Consider the following 22332-nt stretch of genomic DNA (forward strand, 5'->3'; position numbering starts at 1 on the left):
TATTGTAACAACTTCTAAAGTACTTATTAAAATGAAAAACAGTAAAAGACAGTTTTGATCTACATTAAATGGCCAACGTAACTAATGTACTTATTTATATGCTGAGAGTAAGGGATAAGTGAAACTTGAGTAACATACAGCTGATGTGTCAACGGCGGGATGTGTCAACAATTAAATGCGTTTTTCTGTAAAATTATTCGCAATTTCGAAATATTGTAAAAAGCAAATTTTATCTTCGTTTAACGTAGAAAATTAATAAAGTATTTTAAAGGATAAGGATTAATACCATTATGGAAAAAATCCCTCACAATAAAAAATATATTGAAATTATTATTTTTTGACAGAAAAATGATCACTACACGTTATTCTTAAAAGATACGAATATGCTCTCGCGGACTTTTTTGTAGATCTTATTAAGAGGAACAATACTCCAGTACATTTTTTCATGTAGTACTTACCATTAGAGCAGCGCATGCGCGAAAGTGTCTCAACGGGTAGGACTTTATACACATTTATCGTATTTATGTTAATTTACATAAGAATGTACAAATAATAAACTATATATAAACCTTCTACGAAAAACACTCGACTTAATGGTGAATACCGCATCAAAATCCGTTGGGTGGTTTAGAAGAAGAAGAGTTAGAAACAACAGACAGACACGAAAAGCGACTTTGTTTTACAAGATACTAGCGACCCCCTTGCGGCTTCGCCCGCTTTTACTACTGGATTATTCATATAATGTATGTTTGCAAAGCACTTAAGATAATGTGAAAATTAATTAAACCCTAATGCAACCCGCATTTTCGTAGTTACAATAAGTATTTTCCAATTGTTTTACTCGGCAAGGATTTTTTAGTAGGTACCGTAATTTTAAATCTGTGCTACTAATCTTTTCAAGTAGTTATTAAAATATATTTAAATGACTATTTTTAGATAGTTAAAGGACTATTTTTAAACGGAAGAAATTATAAACAAAAACCTACCTACTAATAACTACTACAAAAAATGTGAAATCAAATATATCGCGCTTAAATAATACATTCAACTCCAATTATCCAATACGTGCAAACGCTTCTAACTAAATCTTCGTTGCTATAGAGGCAGCCGGGTTTTTTTTTTTCGAGCTTGTGGTTAATGCTGAAGGGGGTATTCTGTCCCTGATGAAAAGCAAGCACTACGTGGCTGCCTGTGAGGAAAATTAAATAGAATGCATTGGCCGGGAAGCGAACCCGGGCCGCCCGCGTGGCAGGCGAACATTCTACCACTGAACAACCGATGACTGCTCATGACGCGCTTGTATAAGCAAAACGTCGCGGGGCGCGTTTCGCAGCAAGGATGTTTTGATATTGTAACAACTTCTAAAGTACTTATTAAAATGAAAAACAGAAAAGACAGTTTTGATCTACATTAAATGGCCAACGTAACTAATATACTTATTTATATGCTGAGAGTAAGGGATAAGTGAAACTTGACTCGATACATTTGATGTGTGAACGGCGTGATGTGTCAATAATTAAATGCGTTTTTTTCTAAAACTATTCGCAATTTCGAAATAGTTTAAAAAGCAAATTTTATCTTCGTTTAACGTAGAAAATTAATAAAGTATTTTAAAGGATAAGGATTAATACCATTATGGAAAAATATCCCTCACAATAAAAAATATATTGAAATTACTATTTTTAGACAGAAATATGATCACTACACGTTATCCTTAAAAGATAAAAATATGCTGTCGCGGACTTTTTTGTAGATCTTATTAAGAGGAATAATACTCCAGTACATTATTTTCATGTAGTATTTACCATTAAAGCAGCGCATGCGCGAAAGTGTCTCAACGGGTAGGACTTTAGACATATTTAACGTATTTATGTTAATTTACATAAGAATGTACAAATAATAAACTATATATAAACCTTCCCTGAGAAATACTCGACCTAATGGTGAAAACCGTATAAAAATCCGTTGGGTGGTTTAGAAGAAGAAGAGTTAGAAAGTTCAGACAGACACGAAAAGCGACTTTGTTTTATAAGATATATATATATATAGGATAGGATATTTAAGAAGATGCCGTTATGGGTCAGCGGCACACACATAACCTAAACTTGGATAAAAATGAAGGACGGAGTGTCTTAGCACTAGACAGACAGACAGACAGATAGCAGAGTTAATCTGTTATAATAATGTCTCTGCTGATCACTCTGTTAAGTATGCTAAAGATTATTTTTAGCTTCACTCTGTATCCAGCACATAGCAAGGTCTTTACTCCATTAATCCACTTTCATTCCCCCCTTATTACCGAATGTTTAAGGTATGTCAAATGACGGAACTTAACGCCGCATTTTGTCTCGTTATGAGAGCGAGGAAACAAAAATATTAAATATTTTTTGCGACAAGATGATATGTAGAAATAGAAAATCCAATATATTTATTAATAAAAAAACTACCGTTTTTATATAGCATCCTCATATTTAACTTGAAAAGCCTTATGACCTGCATTTCCTTCGCCCTTGACCCGCAAGACGGGGTGTTCCACGAAAAATCCGTATAGAATTACCTTACATCCCCAAATTGGCCATGTCGGTGAAACCTTACAAATGTGTGTTAATTACAGCTTAGGAGTGTCCTCTAATAAAGTAATAACAAAATTTAGAAACTTAAGACTGTAGACGGTTGTTCGCGAAAAAATGTATTATCCCTTCTTATGAGATTAAATAAATCACCTTTACGGTGTACCTCGCGCACAGCAGGGTAGGCCGTTGGAAACTAGTGTTAAAACACTTTTCCCGAATTCTGGGGCGGAACATTAAGGGGCGGAACTCAACGCCGCACTTTCTCTCCACATCAGAGCGAAGAAATGAAACTATAAATTTAAATAAATCTTTCATTTCTGCGAATGGGGATCGAACCTACAACCAGTCCTCGCTTAAAGCCAGACGCTTGAAAGCCCTGTGCCACGGCTGGCTTCAATATTACACTCATTGCCATTTATAAAGGCAAATGCAATTAGCAATATCCTGTATCTTAATGCACATTAATCCATATAGTTACTAGAGACTCAAACGCGGTATTGTGCGCTAAATACTATATATGTTTTTTAATATCTTTTTAAAAAAATATCCTATGTCCTTCCTAACATCTCTAAGAATATGTGTAAAAAGTTTCATCATAATCGGTTAAGTAGTTTTAGCGGGAAAACGTAACATACAAACTTACATTTACAATATCAGTATGATCGGTGTAATATATGCAACAATTTTAAATCTTTTTCACTCAAGTCCATCGACTGCAAAACCAATTTTGTTTAGAAATTACTAACATTGTTATTTTCGGCACCACACGTGTTATTTAACACTAAATGGTGCCCAAATATTTTATACTTACTTCCAGTTTTACTCGCGTTCGTGATCCCGATACTGAATCATTATGTATGACGGATGGCCTGTTGAGTTATAGAGTGCTGGAAAAATGGGATCTTGCTTGTGGTATCTATATTAGTTGGTATTTCGAGATTTTTTTTAAATAGTTTAATATAGATGATAATTTTGTAATGAAATAGATATATTTTAAAGTGTGGATTTACTCGAATTTAGATCAAAAGTGGAAAACGAAGTGTTCGGACACTAGATTCTCTTTAACCTAGTATATTCAGTTCATAATAATCTAAAAAACCATATTACATCAGAATGTTTGTATAAAAAAGGATTTCCTATCCAACCATTTCGCTTCCTCTAAAGCTCCTTTGTTGATACATTGTTACGTATGTAGGTATATCCTGCGTAGCTAGTTGTACCACGTGCTCTAATTACTCAATTACGGGTTCTATTCTTAGATTGAACGTTTGATGGAAAAAAATCTTTATAATAGGTTAGGTATATAGAGGAATTGTGTTTAATACTGACAATTTTTGATTTTATTCTTTCGCTCTTATAGGTTTTATTATGTTGTTACTGTCAAAGTTGCCAAATTGTTTAGAATGTGTCATTTGTCAAAAATTATAGTTATCTCTGGAATTTCATATACAACTTTCATTATAATTGTAAGTGCAAGTACGATATCCACTCGAGGTAACGAAATATTTAATATATATTATGTCAAAGTGCGGCGTAAAGGTCTGCCACTCAACAGGTAATGCTTCCAGAATTCGGAAAGCGAGAAACGGAAATGTCTTAATGGGGATGGAGTGTTTTAACTCTAGGTTCCCAGATTCCTTCTGCCTTCCTTCCTTCTGCCTTCCTTCTATATGCAGATCTATATGCAGATGTGAAGCTAAAAAATCTTATAGGTAGTCATCTCTGGTCACGGGGGAGAACCAGAAAAATGAATAAGAAGGAGGATGTAGGACTATCGGTGTAATAAATGATATTTTTTTTCATCTAACGTCACATAAACCGCAAATAGGAAGGATGTTTGTAAATTGTCACTATTTCTAAGTAAATTACTAAATACTTAAAGAACTTGTTAGAGGAATAATTAATTATTATGTATTTTTACATTACTCATAGCTTTGTGGTGAATTATAAAAGTAAATATTATATTTTTTATTTCATTTCATTTAACTTCTTTAGCTTCACGCTGTATCACGCATAGTTGGGAACTTAGTGTTCAAAAAGGCAGAGGGAACCTAGTGTTAAGATACTCCGTTCGACATTTTCTTGAACTCGAATGTTAAGTATTTTGACATTCCTCCAGATCCAAAAAACGAAAACAGATATAAGCATATCTCCAAATGGGAATCGAACTCACAATCCACGTTTACATTCTGACACGTTCACTCATACCACCTAAAAATAAGTAAACATATTATAAAAAAGAAAAATATTTTCAAAGAATTTTATGACATGTTTTATACCTTCGTATCAATAAAGTTATTTTCATATACGAAATGCATTTGCATTCCGCTTGCACCGCGTGCACTCAATTTGACACGTCATCGACGGGAAGTGACGGGAGCGTGATGTGAATCATGCGGGCTTCGATTGTTTTATAAGGGGAAGGTATAGTGTTACGATAATAATAAATTATTAATACCTACTATAGAGTTGAATGAAAAAGTATTTTTTTAATTATATAAAAATACTTTGTAAATATAGATTTATTGCTTTTTTCGGGAGCTTAGGATTTTTTTATAGCACGCTGTATCCCACATATAGCAGAGTAGGCAGAGGGAACCTAGTGTTAAGGGTCTCCGTTCTCCATAATTCTTCCAATTTTCAGAACTCATCACGACACCAGAACGAATAAATGTAAATATTAAATATTTCGTTTACTCGAGTGGGAATTGAACCCACACCCAGTAGCATTTACAGCCAGCCGGGCCACTACTGGCCAGTGGTTAATAACTTCCTTAGTTATATTCACAGTGTCAGTTGCCAGATAAAATCAATCGAGCAGTATATTGAACTCACAAATTGAAGTGCAACCATCGTTTATCGTCAAATTGAAAACGGATTGACGGACAGATGCTTTGTTTATGAGTTATTTACGTACAGTACGGTCGATGAGTCGTGGGCGTCTTGATTTTAGTTTTTCTGAACGTTTGTGTATCACACAACAGAGAAGCAAATTATCAAAATTAAGAGAAAAATCTTAGATCAGATCGACGCAGTCATCCCCACTTAAGTCCTGGGCAGCCACGACTCACCGACCGTACTATACAGTACGGTCGGTGAGCTTTTTGTAATATTTTTGATATCAAAGAAAATTTTATACAAATATAAATATCGATAACCATTTCACAAAACACTATTTCGGAAGAGTATAATATTATTATAATATATTTTAATAAAATTAGTATAAACATTAGTTCAGAGTAGAACTTAATCTTGTTAGGGCGCAGCGGTACAACTTCTGTCTATAAACACGACGCTAGTGTGTTCAATTCTCACTCGGGGGAAAGAATTATTTTTAATTCCTCGCTCTGGATCCAAAATAAAAACACGCAATTTCTCCGTCTCCGACTACGGAATGTCTAGACACTGGTTTCCCCCTGAAAAAGAATCGAACCCACGACCATCGAGCATACATTCAAAAACGTTACCCAAAACGATAACAAATTGGGAGAAGTAAATTGATTTAGTTTATTAACCTCGCACATCAAAGTGTACATACAGTACTTGTTTATTGATATAATGGTATTTCGTTTTGCTTTGAAGTTTTATGTAACTCAATGATATTGTGTGTATTAGATAGGGCCGGGTTCGTATGGGATTGGGTATTTTTTTTTAGCTATAAAGATACCTTTAGTTTATGTTGAGAAACAGTGGAAAAGAATTTAATAATATTAATTATTATTTAAAGGTTTTTCTAGTGTCATCTATAAGTATATAATTATAACTTATAGGTAGATACAATTCTAAAACAGTACTGTACAAATTTTCTTAATAATAACTGTAATAATTTCAGGGCACTCGTAGCGCAGTGGCACTAGCGTCTGCGGTGTGACAATAAACGCGACAGGTTGTGGGTTCGATTCCCACTCGAGGAAAAGAAATATTTAATCTCTCATGTGGTGTCTCGTCGAGTTCCGCCATTCAACACGAGATGCCTCCAGAATATGGCGGAAAGAGGGAAGCGGAAGTGTCTTTACACTAGGTTTCTTATGCCTACCCTTCTAAGTAAGTGCGGGGTACAAATTGAAGCTGAAAAAAAATAAATAAAAGGTATATTTTTAGCAAAAATAGCGTAAATTACCCCACATATCGTCCGTTTCAATTGAATTGAGCGTCAAAAAGATAAACAAATTGATTTGGCGATCAATCACTGTCAAAACGGTTACTACTTCATTTTATAGCTTTGGTCAGTGCAAAGTTGTATTAAGAATAGTTAAGGTTAAGGTGGAAAGTGGAAGCAAGTTCAAATTTTGTGAAGGAATATTCTTTATACCATTAATTTTAAATACAAAAATACATTTTCTAATTAAACACATTGCGTGTGACTTGCAGAACTCAACGCCGCGTTTTTTGAGACAAATTTCTTATTTTCGTACTCATCAGAGGGGTAAAATGGAAATAATTTATTGCTCCGTTTGAGAATCGAACCTGCAACTATTGTGTTTATAGTCACTGCGTCATGAAAGTAATATATGTATTAACGTATAATTATTTATTCTATTAAAATAATGTAATAGTTCTGAAAAGGACATAGTAATTGGAAATAATTAATAAACACTCATATGTATAAAAAGTATTTATTCACAGAATAAAATATAACAATATCACAATATAGAAACATGATTTCTTTGAAAATATATTTTATATACACAATTGTTTAAACTTATTAGTAGCAGATAAATAAAAATAATTAATTCTCCTGGTAGGAATGGAACCCACACACATCGGGTACAGTCAGACACTAGTCCACTGCGCCACGACGGCCTATGTAATTTTTTATATTAATCTAGAAAATCCAATTTTCTTAATAACTTGTTATATAAATATATATATTTAGTACAATGATATTTAACTTCTTCAACTGTTGTTATTTCAGCCACTTCTTCCGAAGGCGGTTCTGAAAAAAAGATATTAAAAATAAATATAACAAACATAACGTTGAGTCCCGCCACTCAAAACGTAATGCCTCAAAAAATCGGCAGAAGTGGGGAACGGTTCCCTCTGCCTACCCCACTATTTGCAAGATATAATGTCAAGTTAAAAAAAATAACAAATAATTACCCAAAGTTTGCCAGACTTGTGGAGGAAATGGCGGCAATTGTGAAAATAAGTATGTAATAGTGCGACTTCTGAAGGGGTTTTCTGTATTCTCCTTTTTAGATAATTGCATTCGGTACCAAAGTGCGTTTTTCCTGTAAAAACATTATGGTCTAAAATAATTATATTTAGTTTTAGTTAGTTTTTGAGAAACATCAAAAATTTATGAATCTATAAGAATAAACAAAAAAGAAATAAAAAATATTAAAGAAAATGAAATATTAAATTGAAATATTAATTAATATTTGTATTATCTGATAAGACGACATTGCGTATTTGTAATATGTCCTAAACAAAGGTGATTATTGTGGGTTCAACACTATTTGGGGGCATATTTAATTTGCAAATACAAGCCAGGTCTACATTTACACTAATAACAACAAATATTTCAAGTCAAGTCGGAAAGTTAAAGGCGTAGATATATCTCAGAACCTTTATCCATTTCAAAATTATTACTCCAATCTGAGACAGAAATTAAAAAGAAACTAGCGCCCTCTTTTATATATTTTATAAATGTCGCAGTATATGTCTAATAGTAACATATTTTTTAGAAGTGTTTAGAGATGGCGCTTCATTTGTGCAACAAAGTTCTTTGATTTGAACAAATATGTTCGTACGTATTTTTTGTCAGAAAATTTCTGGGGTGGGCACTACACTATTATGGGGTGGGCACCAGAATATTCTGAGATGGGTAAAGACCCCTCCCATATTTCTACGCGCCTGGTTATAGCTTAGTATATAACTTACTTCAATTGATCTGTGACGACGTTATTAGCGATAGGTATATTAATCTTTTGTACTGGATCACTCAATAGCTGCCCCACTGTCTTTATAGGGGATTTATCTGATACGTAATGTTCTAGAAGTTTCGACGCCATAGGTTTTAATTGGGCTGAAAAATATATGTGTGTTTTAATATAAAAATGGAAAGAAAAACACAGTAACATTTTTGGAGTCAGTTGACGAAGAATTATAATGGAAATCTCACCAAAATCAGCTCTCAAACAATTTTCAGCGCGATACAAGTGCTCTAAGCACACGTGGATTTGAGCGAATTTCGTTAGTAGATTCTTCCACGGACTCATGTCTATTTCATCTGTTATTAATGGTACCTACAAATTAATATTAAATTAATTAATTAAAAAAAAAAATTGTAATATTTTTTTCGGTAGCTTAGTGTTAAGACAATCCACTTTCCGTTACGCGTTCATTGGCGGAACTTAACGCCGCGCTTTGCCTCGACCCCAAAGCGAAGAAACCGTCAAAGCGCTTATGACCACTAAGCCATAAGTTCTTATCAAGCTACGTCGAAATTGATAAACGCTTGTTACAACTTATTTATATTATTAGCATCTCTGTAGGGAGATTTTTACAAATTCCCAAAGGTAGCCTTTGAGTACTGGGGTGAAAGAATAATATCTTACAATTATTGTTTGGCGAGGGAGAATGCTCTTCAGATTTACAATATTAGTATAGATTACTTACTTCGTTAACATCCTTCTTCTCACTAACTAACCCATGTTTCTTCAAAGATGCAAAATCATCAACTGTCAGTTCGTTGCCGTCTTCCAAACAAATCGATTCTGTATCAAAACGTATGGAGTTATCTGACGTGGTTATAGTTTCGAAGGGGTTTAGGGTGAAATCACCTCCCATTGTCATATCTTGGATGGTTTGGTTTATTTGTTCTATTGATTCCTGGGATCTGAGAAGAAAAGTAATTATTTTGATATCTCATTAACAAGATTACTTTTTATTTTTACTATTTGAAATTTCAACGCATCTACACATCTGATCTCACATCCTCACATGAGATCTTGCATCCAACACATGTGATATGACGTCCATAAATATGATCTAACATTCACATATGTGATCTGACATCTCATCATTTAATAAAACTAATTTTATAATAAAAAAAATTGGAATTTTACCTAGAATCCGCATTCCAAATGCCGGCAACAAAGAACGAATGTACAAACAATGACATTATCCTAGTATATTCCCATACAGATTTCTCAAAACCTACTTGAGCTACCAAAGACAAAGCTTGGGGCGGACTGGAGCGTAGATTTTTCAATACTTTAGCAGTTTGAGAATGTCCACGAGATAATTTTAGCACCAATTTTGATAAATATGTCTTGTTGTTTACGTCTATCTGTAAATGAAATGAGATTTTATTCCTTTATATGGTGGTAATAAATATTTTTAATAATTATTGCTTCACGCTTCATCCCGCAGATAGGCCGAGAACATGAGAGCCTTCCATTTCTCAATTTCTGCCAAATTCAGGAGTTCAAAGTCACATAATAAATATTTTAATATGAAATTATTATCATACTATAAAAAATATATACGTCGGTCGGCCTTTGTTATCACATACCCATAACCATCAGTCAGTATGGTGTAAAACAGCATTTAAAATTCTTAAATTATATTTTTTAATTTTACTAAAGTATTAATGCATAAAAAAAAACTATTTACTTACAAAAGGTCTTATTTTGCCAGATGAAATGAATTTGAGAGCTTGAATTAACAATGTTATCATTTCTTCAGCTGTTTCACAATCTGAAAAAATAAATAAATACGCCAAGTAATAAAAATCCAAAACTAGTCAAGAACGAGGCGGATACGCCCATCGAGGGATTTCAGGATTGTAGGTCAACAGAGAATAAAACTTATAAAAGTTGACAAACTTAAGTTTGCAGGTGTATGCATTTATAAAGAATATTTCTATGAAATATCTATAAATTTGCATTTTTCGCTTTGATTCCTTTATTTTTATTGTTCCACTTTGTATCAAATATCACAACGGTAGGTTGACGGGAAGTACCCTATAGGTTTTTACCGCATGGTGAACATCATACAAAATGCAGCAAAACGATTCCTAAATGTGCATATTTTTTATTGCATTGACTTGAAGTTTGATTTCTTCTGTACATACTAAATAAATATATCTTAGTAATTACAACGTATATGGGTAAATTTTTATATAATTTAACCCTAAAATGCATTTCATATCATTTGAAATAACTATCTATTCCATTATTTATACACAAAAAAAATACTAACCTCTTAAAATATCCCACAATTTATACGTAAAATCGTTGCTGGACCCGCAATTAGACATCAAATTCATTGCTTGTTTCAAACTAGTAGTATCATCAGTTATACATATACATCCACCGGCAGGACATTCTGATGTATATGTATAAGTTTCTGTTTCATTCAGTAAATCTGTTAGACGCTTTGAATTGTTATACTTTTTCATACCTGGTATTAGGTTTCTGTAATGTTATTAAGAATTTTATTACACATTCCAGTTTATTTGTATAAAATTTTTTTTTAGCTATATATTTTGCAAATAACTCTCTCTCCTCCCAATTTTTGAGACAGTGCATTCTAAGCAGTGAAACTCAATGTAAAAGAAATATTTAATATTTCCATTTTCTTTGCTCTAGTATGGGGGCAAAGTGCGGCGTTAAGTTCCGTTACTCAACACTTTTTTCAAAATTTGACGGAAAGTGGGGAGCGGAATGTCTTAACATTAGGCACCCTGCTACATGCAGCATTTAAATCTAATATCTGATAATAAAATATACATACTTTATAATGGCATTCTCCAACTGAATAGAATTGACCCCAGCGGCTGTCATGTCTACCAACAACTGGTTGATATTGTGAAGTGCCGACACTGATTTCCATATTGCATTACATGGACTTAATAAATGACCTACAGTTACTTCTTGTTCCTGGAAGTAACAATAATATGTATGTTTTTTAATGTACTAATATAAAATAATATAATATAGGATTCAAGAGGGGTAGAGTCTAAACCATGAGTAGTAGATTAAACCGAGGTATATGGGTTCGATTTCCACTCAGGGAAATTATTATATTTAAATTATTTTTATTTTCTCGCGTCCTCGCTCAGTAAAAAAACGCAGCATTGTGTCTTCAACGTTGCTCGAAAATAGCTTAAAAAGTATTTCATAGAGTGACCTACCATTAGGTTCTATGTACTATGTGGCAAAAAAATAAGTGAAAAATAGAGTAATATTAAAATTACAATGTTTTTTACATACATATATAAACTAGCGGACGCGCGCAGCTTCGCTTGCGTATTTAGGGGGAATTCTAATAATCCATGAAACATGTGTTCAATGAAATATTTTTAAGTCTAAATTTCAAATTTTATAAAAATCGGTGGCCATTTAAAGATTTTTCCATACAAACTTTCAACCCCTTATTTGCACCCTTAGGGGGTGAATTCTAGAAACCCATGAAACACATGTTCAATTAAATATTTTTAAGAGTCTAAATATCAAATTTTATAAAAATGGGTGGCGATTTAAGAATTTTTCCATACAAACTTTCAACCCCTTATTTGCACCCTTAGAGGGAGAATTCTAGAAAACGATGAAACACGTGTTCAATTAAATACTTTTAAAAATCTAAATTTCAAATTTTATAAAAATCGGTGAAGATTTCAATTTTTTTTCATACAAACTTTCAACACTTATTTCACCCCTTTAGGGTTAAAATTTTTCAAAATCCCTTCTTAGTGGATGTCCAGATACGAAAGTAAACATCTGTCCAAATTTCACGTTTCTACGCACAGCGGTTACGGCTGTGCGTGCGTCTTACCTCAGTCAGTGAGGACAAGTCCTTTTATATATATTAAATTATAAACAAACTAACATTTAAAATAAAGTTATTTATTTATACATACGAAATTCACTTTGCAGCTAATAAAAGGTGTAAGCAAAGTTTTATTAGTCCATTCACAGTATAATTCTGTTACTCCACCATGAGGTGTGTTTAATTGTTCCTCCATAGTAAGAGATCCATATGACATGCCTGATATTGAAAATTTACAATCCACTGCTACTTTTACCTGTAAATTTGTTATATAGGTGTAAAAAGGATTTCTAAACATAAAAAAAAACTTTAAAATTAAAAACAAATATTTAGGGAATCTACAAGTTTTAAGATAAATAGTATAAGATATCTTAAATAAAACATAATCATTCAAAAATAGCTCTATTCATTAAATTATTTAAATTTATTTTAACATGCCAATACACACTTACATAAGAAAAGTAAGAATATATCTTATAGCATTACAATAACATTATGTTAACATATACTAACTTACCAAATCTTCACTAACACTTTCATAAGAAGCAAAATCACTAATAAACTTCTCTACATCAACCTCTTCTAACACCATAGAACCTTCGTAATTTACTATGCCTCGGCTAAAACAATCTTCATTTGATTGAATAGTTAGTAATAACGGCTGCCCTGTGTTACTTGGATTACATAATACCCACATGGGTATTGCTTCTTCTTTAGTTAATTTAGCTAAAGTTTTGTTGTATAGGTTGGCTATGTCTCTGTGAAATAAAGAAATATGGAAAATGATTTAGAAAACAAGAGTTTTACTATGCATAACAATAATTTGGGGTTAATTTGCTCTACTGGGATCGGTCTATTATTACTGACAGGTATATTGTTGCCAATAGACCTGATATAGTACTAGTAGACCGAGCGGCGCGCCGCGCAGTGATTGTTGACGTTACTATCCCACATGATGACAATCTCGTGAAGGCCGAAAAAGAAAAACAATCTAAATATTTGGACCTAGCCCATGAGATTACCGCCATGTGGGATGTCAATGCGACTATCATTGTGCCGATAGTGGTTTCGGTTAACGGTCTAATAGCGAAAAGCCTCGACCAACACCTTAAGAGGCTATCGCTTAGCTGTTGGATCAAGAACCGGATACAGAAGGCAGTATTACTTGAGACGGCACGTATTGTGCGGCGGTTCCTCTCTCTGGAGCCCTAGCCACCGATGGCTTGGACCCTTGTCCCGCCCTCGGAAGAGTGGTTTTTTATATTTTTAAATGTATCTTTTTTATAATTATTTATATTTAAAAATGTAAAATTTATTCACATATTTAATAAAAGTATATTCATATTTGGGGTTAATATGATGTATTCTCATTTTCTAGCTCTGGCAAAGAGCACCATTGGACTTCATCACAAATATACAGTTCCTAAAATTGGGTGGAAGGCGAGGAACAAACTATCTTAACACTACTAGGTTCTCTCTGCCTATCCTACTATATACAAGAAACGGTGTGGTAATGTATCTTCTAAATTTGAAATTTATCAAATATTTATTATAGCAAATATTAGAAACAGATATTCTATTTTCTGTTTAAACATGGATTCACTAAACTACTTTATATATCGTCAAGAACAAGATATAATAAAATGAATAAATAGTGTGTAAAACACACTAGTTGCAGAATTCAACAGCAATTTGTCTAGAAGAGTGTTGATGTGTAAATATTAAATACATTAGACCAAATAGGGATAAAGTCCATAACTATTACACACTTTTACAAACTGTTTTCTCAGAACAGGCTCTTAAAATATTGAATTATTTAACATACCTTGCTGTATCAATATTTAATGGTGCATGCAATATTTCTTCTTTCTTCCAAAGCTGAGGTTCATCAGGGAGTACTGTTTCATCCAATATTGCATGCAAACTTAGATCCAATTTGAGAGGAGAACCTGTCAACTCAAGCTCTTCTGGAAATTTATTTAAAATATGTATTTACTGACTACAAATTAATAATGTAGATCATTTATAATAATAATAAATAAATAATTTACTTTATATAACATTGATAAAAAACTAACCGCTCTCATTTCTTTTGTTTTTTATATTTTCCGGGGAATTAATTGTTTGTTTAGCCTGGAAAAGGAAAACATTTTTTTAGTATAAAAAGATAAAACACAAAGAACATAACTGCTGATCATATTTAACTTAAGGCAGTCTTAACTAAAAATGATAAAGAAATACATTTAATCATGGATACTGTTTACATAATTAACTTTTTAGTATAATTATAATTTTGAATCCGATGTTTAAAAGCTTTAAAGTATTTAAACTATATATACCTTCATATAAGCCAAAACAATTTCGCTATCTTTTTTTGTATAAATTTCCACATAACTTGGGCATTTTTGTTTATTTATTGTTAATTTCGGAAAACTTTCTCTAACTGGCTGTAATAAGTTATCCATTGCTTCGTTTAAAATAAAATAAATCTAAAACTTTAAATTTCGAATTTTACTTTAAGATCGTTATAAAACGTCAACATAAGATCAAGATTTGAAATTAATGTTATCTGTCAGTTAACACAGGTTATAAATTATAATAGTTTATAAAATATAACTTTTTAGTATTTAATTGTAATTATATATATTTAATTATTTTGTATTAATATTTTTATAAATAGTTATAATTACTACCTATTTCTTATTTTGTATTTAACTACATTTGTTTTAACGCCATCTGCAAACCTTTATTAGAAATAATAGTTGAACATAAATATAGCTAGATGGCATGAACCGTAGTTATAAATATTTTATTATAATAATACTAGCGGACGCGCGCAGCTTCGCTTACGTATTTAGGGGTGAATTCAAAAAAACCATGAAACATGTGTTCAATGAAATATTTTTAAGAGTCTAAATTTCAAATTTTATAAAAATCGGTGGCGTTTTAAAGATTTTTTATACAAACTTTCAACCCCTTATTTGCACCCTTAGGGGGTGAATTCTAAAGAACCATGAAACACAAGTTCAATTAAATATTTTTAAGAGTCAAAATTTCAAATTTTATAATAATCGGTGGCGTTTTAAAGATGTTTCCATACAAACTTTCAACCCCTTATTTGCACCCTTAGGGAGAGAATTCTAGAAAACGATGAAACACGTATTCAATTAAATGCTTTTAAAAATCTAAATTCCAAATTTCATAAAAATCGGTGCCGATTTAAATTTTTTTCCATACAAACTTTCAACCCCTATTTCTCCCCTTTAGGGTTAAAATTTTTCAAAATCCCTTCTTAGTGAATGTCCAGATTACGAAAGTAAACATCTGTCCGAATTTCACGTTTCTACGCACAGCGGTTACGGCTGTGCGTGCGTCTTACCTCAGTCAGTGAGGACAAGTCCTTTTATATATATAGATTATAAACTATAAAGTTTTCCTTAGGGGGTTTTCCTTCCTGGGTGGGAGGAACTATTAGGTAGTTGGTTGAACTGAACTATTAGAGCTCTTTATGAGATCTGGTGCATCTCATAAAGAGCTCTAATAGTTCAGAAATAATAGTTCTAATAGTTCTTGAATTTTCATATGTCAGCGGCTCATCGGAAAATGCTCAGAATGGTCTTCAGTAGAATTTATATATAGTAAAAAAAATCAAAAAAATTCCCATTTTTGTTAATAATGTTCTGATAACTTCATAGGTTCATATATCTAAATTCGTTTATAGCCCAGCGATTACCATGTCAGAAATTATGAACTGCAACTAATAAAACTTTATGAACATATTATTACTAAGTAAACTTAATATAAAATTATAGCACTTAAATATAATTGACATAACATTACTAGTGCATACATGGAGTTAACAAAATCCACTTGTATCGAGATATGGGTTAATAAAATATACTTATAGTGGATTAAATGGTGAAAACCCTGTAAATAGGTATTTCTTGATGGAGGTAATAAACGGTTCTTTTAAATAACTTAATTTATTAATATGAAGTCGCCTGTATCACAGTTTGGGCCAAAGTATGTGGTTCATCTGATTCTTAAAACGAGGCTTCTTCTGCATATCCTGCTGTACTGTGCTACTACAGTAGGTAAGCAAGAGGCACTTCGTGGCAAGACACTCCATTCTCTACTATTTATTCCAACTGAAGTCATCACTTGTTAAATGAGGAACAGCGTCGTGTTTTGTCTTATCATAATTGGAAAATCAAAGAAGTCATTGATTGCTCCGGTTGGTAGTGGGTTTTATTCAAATGCTGTAAAATTATGCCCCGATGGCCTTTATCTATGAACTGCCTTAACCTATATCCTAAATTTTTTGTATTTTGTAGAATTGAAATGTTTGATTGTTGTGTTAGGTTAGTAATTCAATATTACAAAGGAGCCTTAATGGTTACAATAAATTTCGGCACCTACACTATTTATAATCGGCTATTGTAAAAAAAATATATAAGTACAAAGGGAAGAAACAACCTTTTTTATTATGGAAAATAAATTGGATTAATGACTGTTATACATTTATAACTATGCATAAATATTTTCAAGGCTCATTTGGGAAACGTCTATTCCATTCAAAGAATACTTTTTTATTTCTTTTGTATTATCTTTCTATCGTAAATATTAGCTTTACGCTGTGATCTGCACATAGCAGAATAGGCGTAGGGTACCTGGGAATTAACCTGCCTATATCATATAACGTGGGAGAAGAGCGAGAGCCGTGAAGATAACAATAAGGATTGCAATTCGATAAGATTAAAAAGAATCGATGTAGTAATCAATAGAAGCTTCATAACTTGAATATATCAAGTGTTTCATATCTGAATTTTATTATATTTTGGAAAAAGATAATTTTATCAGTAAATAAATTACCTTTTCAGGGTAGGCAGAGTAAACTTAGTGTTAAGAAACTCTGCTCCCTATCTTTCTACCACTTCTGGTGGTTTCGGCTCTGGCTTGAAGCTGAAAAAAAGTTATATCGGTGGTAAGTTAAAAAAAATGTTCAAGAAATTAGTTTTACATACATAAGTACCTCATACGACTTCTTATGGAGAAATATTTACTATTCTAGAATAAACATTGTAATTTGCTATTCCTATCATCAAGACATTTCAAACCTATAATTACAAGTTCCTCACAAATAAAACAACCCGTTCCTAGCTATATACATACATACGTACGTCACATGGATTAACTATAAATATCTTAGGAGATACCTTCTAAGAAAATAAACACTAAGGTAAATCGCTCTAGTTAACCTTCGCTAAAATCTTTTACATGAGAGCGTATCCGTTTCTAATATTAACGTGAATAGCAGTAATGGTAACGGAGAAATGTAGCTGTATATCTAATATGCATTATTTTTATTTATTTTTAGGTTCACGCCGTATCCTGCATATAGCAATGTAGGCAGAGGGAACCTTGCGTTAAATTTGCGTCGTTGAAGGGTGGACATGGGCGTAGGAATGGGGGGAGCCGAGTGTCCAGCTCAGAATAGTCTGGTGCCCATTCAAGAGTTTTTACTAACAAAAAATTAAGCTTGAATAACACAAATGCTATTTATACAAAGATGTCAACTCACGTCCCTCTTCGAAAATATATTTTGACTCCCACGCCTATGGTATGAAGTTTTGAGCTTTACCTTTACCAAAGCAAGAGATAAATCGAACCCCAAACCGTCGACACAATCCACTGCACCGAGAGGGTTATAATATATGTAGTTATACATTTTGCTGATTAATTATAAAATGTAGGCGGTAAGTATTGAAGCGTTACTATCGGTTCTACGACTAACAACGTCATATGAGCTTTATGTGGTTATTTGAAATTATTGGATTATATTTGTATTTGTCATCTATATATATAAAATCGAAAGGTCACTCACTCATCACGAAATCTCAGAAACTACATGTGCTAGGAATCTCAAATTTTGCATAGGAGTTACTTATAGGACGTAGGCGCTCACTAAGACGGGAATTTGCAATATTCATTTTCTAAGGGGTTGTTTTTGGGGTCGAAACTTTGTATGAAACTTCGTTACTACAAATGCTAGGAGTCTCAAATTTTGCATAGACGTCACTAGGACGTAGTCATGGAGACAGAAATTAATAATAACATAGTTCACGCGGGTGAAACCGCGAGCGGGCCGCTAGTACAATATAATCCTTGTTTCCGTTTGAGAATTATGTTATATTTAGATTAAAAGAAGGTATATTGATATTGTCCATTTACTTTGTTCATTTTATATGAATATGGGATGTAGGTAAGTAATAGTAATTCCAGTGTCCCTTGAGTGGCGAAACCAACACCGCTATTAAAAGTATCAAATATTTAAATATTTCTACTATCGGGAATCGAACTTACAACTATCTAGAGCACTTTAACCAAAGAACCACATGAGTTGACAATTTTAGTTTTGTAACATGCATTTCAATGTAAAAAGAAATTTCATTTTCAATTGTCCACGTTAACATATATAGGTATGTGTTTTTGTTATAGGTACAACAAAGAAATGAAAAGCAATTTAAGATTTCCAACAGAGGGACACGACAATCACGGGAGTGACAGAAAGGGCTCTTGGGGATACTCCGCTATTTTTATAATACTTTCTTTTAGAAATTTTGGACTATGCATGCCACGTTTAAATATGTTAGTTAGTAAAAACGTTTAAATAGTTTAAAGTTCTTAAATTTATATTTTTTTAGATTCACGCTACATCCCACATATTGCTGAGTAGGCAGAGGGAGCCAAGTGTTGAGATTCTCCGTTCTCCATTTTCAACTGATTCTCGAGGCAGTTTGCTTGAGTGGCAGCAGTTACCCCCCAGTTGGAATGAAACCCTCAACCATACACAGCTACACGCTTGTACCCTTGCCCCACCACTACCTTCCATCATTCTCAATCTATTTTATAACCTATAATGCTTAAAAACAAAATATATTTCTTATTACAAAACGTATTATAAGAAAATAAGATTCCTTACAAAAATACTTCACCTAAGTACTATACACTCCGTTGCAAGTAATTTAAACAAAATATATTTATTCTCAATGTGAACATTAGCGGATCCTCTTACCTGATTAACATTAAACATTTTATTCTGATTGCATTCTCATTACATTACCTTTCTCCTATTTATTTTATTGGAGCTATTTTAGTTTAATTATTCCGTTTGAACTTTTACCTATATGAAAATTTTATCTTAAATTGTATCATAGTCTATGTTTTTGTTATATTAATTATCTGTGTTAATTCTAAACGAGAAGTTTTTTTAAAAATAATAACACTATTAGGTACTATTATTTCAGAAATTTTTAATTCCTTTAAACATTATAGGACAGCGAAATTAAGTATGTATCTTTTATAACAAAAAAGTTTAGTGTTTCTCCACATATAAGAAGAGAAAATACTCTTTTAGAAAGCGTACTTTCTTTTTATCTTTTCTTAGTGTAGAATAACACTTTAAAATGTTAAAAATATTTAACAAAATAATATTCTCTTGCCTAATAATAAATCTTTGGCTAACTATAAATAAGTTGTAACAAGCCTATAAGAATTTCGATGTAGCTCGATGAGAACGTATAGTTTTTTAGTTAGTATAGCTGTAAACGTAAAACAAAATCTTGGATCAGTTAAGGTGGTTTTTCCTTTTGATGTACGGATCCCTAAATAAACGAAGAAGAACAACGCAGGACGTTCAATTACAGCACACCTTCATATTGAAATTTATGGCGGCGTTATTGGAAATAACGTTATGCAGCATTAAATATTAATATTTGTATATAAAATACATGAGACAATCGTGCCGCAGCGATATAGTCTGACTGTATACGCATCGTTTATGGGTTCCATTCCTACTAAGGGGAATGAATAATTAACATTTCCCCGTTATACATATTAACTCTCTACTCAACGCTCGTTTGCCTTGCCTTTTCCATAAAAAAAACAAAAAAAAACCACTTTATTCAACGTATTTAGAAAACAGTGTCTAAAACTGTTTATAAAGTTTATAGTATGAGACGAGCGTAATGAACAAGATATAATGAAAAATTAAATAAATTTAATCTATTTATAGATTGTTTAGTCATTAAATATGATATTGTATTGTTTTTTCAAGTTTCTCAGATAAAAACTATTCTTTTGTTATACAAAGAACTAGAATCATTTAATTTGTTCTTATTTGATCCTCAGGTGAATTGTTAGGTTAGACTTAAAAGAATTCAACGAAGGGTATTTTAGGTCAAAGTAAAAAAATAAATATTGAAATATATTTTATTTTTATTTTAACTATTAAGAAAAAGTATGTATAAATATTTAAATATTTATTTATATATCTTAGAGAAATATACCTTAACTTTATTTGAAAGTATAACCTGTATGCAACAGTGTTATATAGAGAAATATTAAAATCTATTGAGAGGCAATTTTATTAGCGTAAGTAAATGATTTTTTTTAATTATTCACATCGAATAATAAGAAGAATATCGAATCGGATAGGAATCGAACCCAGTACTTACACTCAGACGCCGTAGTACGTTCCAAATAAGGTTAAACACGTATAATAGCAATGCTGTTACGAAAATAGCCATTCATATTACAAAATAATAGAAATAAGAAGAAAAGTTCGCGAAAATAGCTTTTGAATCTTGAAATGTATGAGCGTGCGAAGTTTTATAATGAAGGCAACTAACGAGTGCATACACCGTTAAGTTTAACTTTAAAGTTGATACATTATTCCTTGTGTTTGTTCGTGTAGGTGTAGGGTGTTAAGCTGTTTTCTAAGTTATAGTTATTTTACCTTACATTACTTGTATTTAAATGTTATTTGGGAGTATTTTATTTTTATTTAGTTTATTTATATTTTTTAAATTAATAAACAGTGGAGAACAGAGTGTTTTCTATGTTATTGTTATTTCTCTAGGTTCTAGGTCATTCAAAGAGCGAGAGGGTCAAAGGTAATTTCCTAAAAAAATAACAAAATTTTATTCTATTTGATATCTTACAATTGACTCTCCATAAAACATTTCAGACCAAAAAGGATTTAAACCTGCAACTATATCTTGTCTGAACATTCTAGTTAACTAAGCTTTACCTTCTTTTCTTTATTCTCTCTTCTGTTTCTCTCTTCTTTTTTTTATTATTTTTTTTTTTTTTTTATAGGTATTTTTTACGTACGTACGTGTAAACCGTATATTGCATTTATAATATAGATATTTGTTTGTAAAACATGAACAACACTTTTGACATCAGTATAATATTTCTTAATAACATATCTAATTTAGACACACCCTCACGCTTCCCTTGAATCTAGTGGAATGACAACGAATTTAGTGATAAATTATTCTATATTCCGTGTATAATATATGTTGCACTTTTAAAATTACTTTGTATTTGTTTTCCCATATGTTTTAGCTTTCTAATTCAGCTTAATTATGTTTTTAAAATATATTTATAAAAAAAATAGAAAGACCTATCTTAAATTTTTTTATATCTTTCATACAATAGCAATAGTCCCCAGTAACGTACAGGTTCAGCTTCTACCATTTGGCTACCGAACCCTAAAATAAGACATTTTCTTTTAAAACTGAGTTAATCCCTTATAATATTGTCAAATCTATCATTAACTTTTACTGGTTAAACTTAAGCAATCTGCCATAGTTATATATTTGTGTTTAATATCGTTTTACTATTCAAATAAGAGACTAACGTCTTGTCAATGGTAAGGCGAACTATGTAACTATTAATTGGATATTTGGTAGAAGTGATACATTGTTCTAAGGTCTAAGGTAAGTATTAGGATCTGTCTTATTTATATTAATAGCCTTCAAATTGATATGTGTTTTTAGATTATTTGAAATGAATTTTTATTTTTGTGGGATACGGAGTGTTTTAACACTAGGTTCCCTCTGCATTTACGATATAATTTGCGACATTTCAAGCAATATAATTTCTAAGCCAAATGAATATCTTTTGTGTTTGTAAC

General features: G+C 31.9%; 1 protein-coding gene across 1 annotated transcript; it reads right to left on the bottom strand.

The window, feature by feature from the left end:
* Positions 1-7197: 7197 nt before the first annotated feature.
* Zwilch (zwilch kinetochore protein) lies at positions 7198-14943 on the bottom strand. The gene is made up of 14 exons (XM_085207775.1): positions 14690-14943; positions 14429-14483; positions 14176-14317; positions 12868-13108; positions 12442-12606; positions 11316-11461; positions 10782-10996; positions 10198-10277; positions 9644-9867; positions 9195-9414; positions 8698-8821; positions 8457-8601; positions 7674-7804; positions 7198-7509 (listed from the first exon to the last, which is right to left on the bottom strand). Exons 1-14 carry the CDS (start codon positions 14813-14815, stop codon positions 7394-7396), a joined length of 2130 nt encoding a protein of 709 aa, XP_085063901.1. The 5' UTR covers positions 14816-14943; the 3' UTR covers positions 7198-7393.
* Between the last annotated feature and the right edge of the window lie 7389 nt (positions 14944-22332).

Source organism: Heliconius melpomene, chromosome 3, assembly GCF_056956725.1.
Source record: "Heliconius melpomene rosina isolate 202511_hmr_F chromosome 3, ASM5695672v1, whole genome shotgun sequence".
Classification (NCBI taxonomy): Eukaryota; Metazoa; Arthropoda; class Insecta; order Lepidoptera; family Nymphalidae; genus Heliconius; species Heliconius melpomene.